The 2,800-nt window shown below is 48.6% G+C and overlaps 1 protein-coding gene across 1 annotated transcript; it reads left to right on the plus strand.

The window, feature by feature from the left end:
* The first annotated feature begins 299 nt into the window (after positions 1-299).
* On the plus strand, positions 300-2,233 carry ASCL4 (achaete-scute family bHLH transcription factor 4). Its single transcript, XM_004053825.5, has one exon. The coding sequence runs from the start codon at positions 815-817 to the stop codon at positions 1,334-1,336; it is 522 nt and encodes a 173-aa protein (XP_004053873.2). The 5' UTR covers positions 300-814; the 3' UTR covers positions 1,337-2,233.
* Positions 2,234-2,800: the final 567 nt, after the last annotated feature.

The following is a 2,800-nucleotide window of genomic DNA, read 5'->3' on the forward strand; positions in this document are numbered from 1 at the left end:
AGACCCTTATATTCTTTGCTACAGTCTGTATTTTTCCTGTACCCTTCAAACATGCCTCATTGAATTTTTAAAAGATTCGGTTTGGAAGAAGAAAAACCTCAAGCCTCGCCCCGGGTCTTCCTTGACTTGACACATTTTATAACCGCAAGAGAGCAGTTTTTCCTTTGATGAGGCTAAGACCCCAGAAATGAAAGAGCAAGTTTAAGTTTGCAAACACTCTAAAAGCTCCTTCCATTAGACCTGGTCACGGGAAACCACAAAGGACAGTCAAGTGATTTTCAAGGAGAAAGCCTCTGGTCCACTTTCCCTCCGCCGCCAGGAGATCTGCAGGTTCCTGGGAGGAGCTCTTCTCAAATCCTGAAGATTGCTAGGCTCTTGGCGAACGACTCATCTCTTGAAGACCTAGAGTGGTGGACTACAGGCATTGAAAAGCTTTTGGTGGCTTTGGAAGATGACTCTGGTGTGAGCTCACCTTTCCAGGCTGGGGGACCAGACAGAGGAACCCCCTTTGTTATCTTCTGAAAGAAGATCAGTGGGGAAGACGGGGTTTGAAGTGTGGATTAGGAGGTCCTACGTCTTTGCCTACCACTTCTGCCTAAATCTTCATAAAAAGATCGAGGAGTGCAATGAACTTCAGGAATCATGCACCATTTCCCTGAAGCCTGTCCAGGAACCTAACTTCTGGACCCAGAAACTTCTGCAAAGACAGACCCACTGAACCAGGCAGTCTGCACCAGCACCTCTGCTTCTAAGATTCTGTTTCGTCTTCTACTGAGAGATTGACCTCTTGAGTGATTTGTGTGCTTTCCGGCAAATGATGGAGACGCGTAAACCGGCGGAACGGCTGGCCTTGCCATACTCGCTGCGCAGCGCGCCCCTGGGCGTTCCGGGGACCCTGCCTGGACTCCCGCGGAGGGACCCCCTCAGGGGCGCCCTGCGTCTGGACGCCGCGCGCTGGGAGTGGGCGCGCAGCGGCTGCGCACGGAGACGGCAGTACCTGACCGTGCCGCTGGACAGCGCCTTCGAGCCCGCCTTCCTCCGCAAGCGCAACGAGCGCGAGCGGCAGCGGGTGCGCTGCGTGAACGAGGGCTATGCGCGCCTCCGAGACCACCTGCCCCGGGAGCTGGCAGACAAGCGCCTCAGCAAAGTGGAGACGCTCCGCGCTGCCATCGGCTACATCAAGCACCTGCAGGAGCTGCTGGAGCGCCAGGCCCGGGGGCTCGAGGGCGCGGCCGGCGCAGTCCCCCAGCGCAGGGCGGAATGCAACAGCGACGGGGAGTCCAAGGCCTCTTCGGCGCCTTCGCCCAGCAGCGAGCCCGAGGAGGGGGGCAGCTAGCGAGCGCCCGGACTGGCCAGGACCCCCGCGCCCGCCGCACAGCGCGCAGCCGGGCGCTCAACCTAAGGTCCTCTTCGAAGGTGGTTTGCATTCTTAATCTGGCATCTTCTCCAGGCCTAAATCTTAAGAAAAAGAAATGGGTGCTGGGGTTTGGGGGATGGGGGAGTTGTTTTGACATTTGGGAATTTCTCCCCTGCCCTTATTGGTTACGTGCCTGCAACTTATAGGTGCTTATTAAGGAGACTCTTTTCCTATACTTCTAAAATGCAAACTGTTCCAGATTCTGAGCGCCTCATTGTAAATACGATTATTCTAAAAACTCAAAGGGCGAGAACAACTGGAATTTCCCACCTTCCGTGGTGTGGGTAAATGGTATACATAAATATTAAACCTTAACCAAAGAAGAACTTTACCGCCACTAAAACAGAAACAACCCCAAACAGCCAAAAACAGTCCTTAAAAATGAGAGGAACATTTTCTTGCATTCCTTCCTTCGGGAATTGTATTCAAAACGTAATGGAAAGTAATTGTTGACCTCCTGCTTTGGGTGAAGGAGACTGTAAGCTGGTACTTGAGAACGAATTTGCCAGCATGTGCTGTTGTTGACTGTGTGAATGATGGTGCCAGGGAATCCATGGCTTGGTACACACTGTTTCATCCAGTGGCCACGTGGAAGCTTTGTAGCATTGAGCAGATAGTAAAATATCTTAGAATTAATGATCTCTTTGGAAGAGAGCCCAGATTTGTATGAAAACTTGTTTTTCCTCTCAATTGTTTTGTCCACTGTTTTCTTCATTTTCCTTTTCTCTGCATACCCCCCGCCCCCCAACGTGTAGCTCTCCATCTAAGTTTTGGATAAACTGAAGTGGCACTGTGACTTTAAAAATAAAAAAGAAATCTACTTGGAAATCCTTTTTGCGGGTTGAGCCAGATGGGGGAAAGACATGGGACAAGAGGGTTGGATTGAAGTTGGTACATTCTCAAATATTTTTATCACCATTAGGGCTTCCAGGTACAGTATAGGGAAATGATGTAGTGACTTTGGCCATGTTAAAAGCCTTTTTAAAATATTGAATTTGGGTCATTTTTTTTCTGAGAAACAATTTTGAGTTCGGTAGATAAGTTAAATGCCTGCTGATGTATGAAGATCAACTTCCCTAAGATTGTTTTCTAATATGCCGAATTATCCTTTCCATGGAGGCAGCTTTGGTTTGTGGGGGAAGAAGGAGGGGAAATGGAAATGGACAAAGAGTACTAACAGTGGAAGTGCATCCTCCAGGTAGATTTCACTTAGATTTTATTAACCCCTTTTACAGTTGTAGCAACTAAGGCAGGCTATATGTTCAGTGGACATCTTTTATGTGCTAGGAATTTTGTTGTGGCTTTTTACATTTTGTCCTATTTAATTGTCATAAATTTGTGGGGTGGGTATGACAAATATTTTGTGATTTAAAAAAAAATATG

This window comes from Gorilla gorilla, chromosome 10 (genome assembly GCF_029281585.2).
Source record: "Gorilla gorilla gorilla isolate KB3781 chromosome 10, NHGRI_mGorGor1-v2.1_pri, whole genome shotgun sequence".
NCBI classification, from domain to species: domain Eukaryota; kingdom Metazoa; phylum Chordata; class Mammalia; order Primates; family Hominidae; genus Gorilla; species Gorilla gorilla.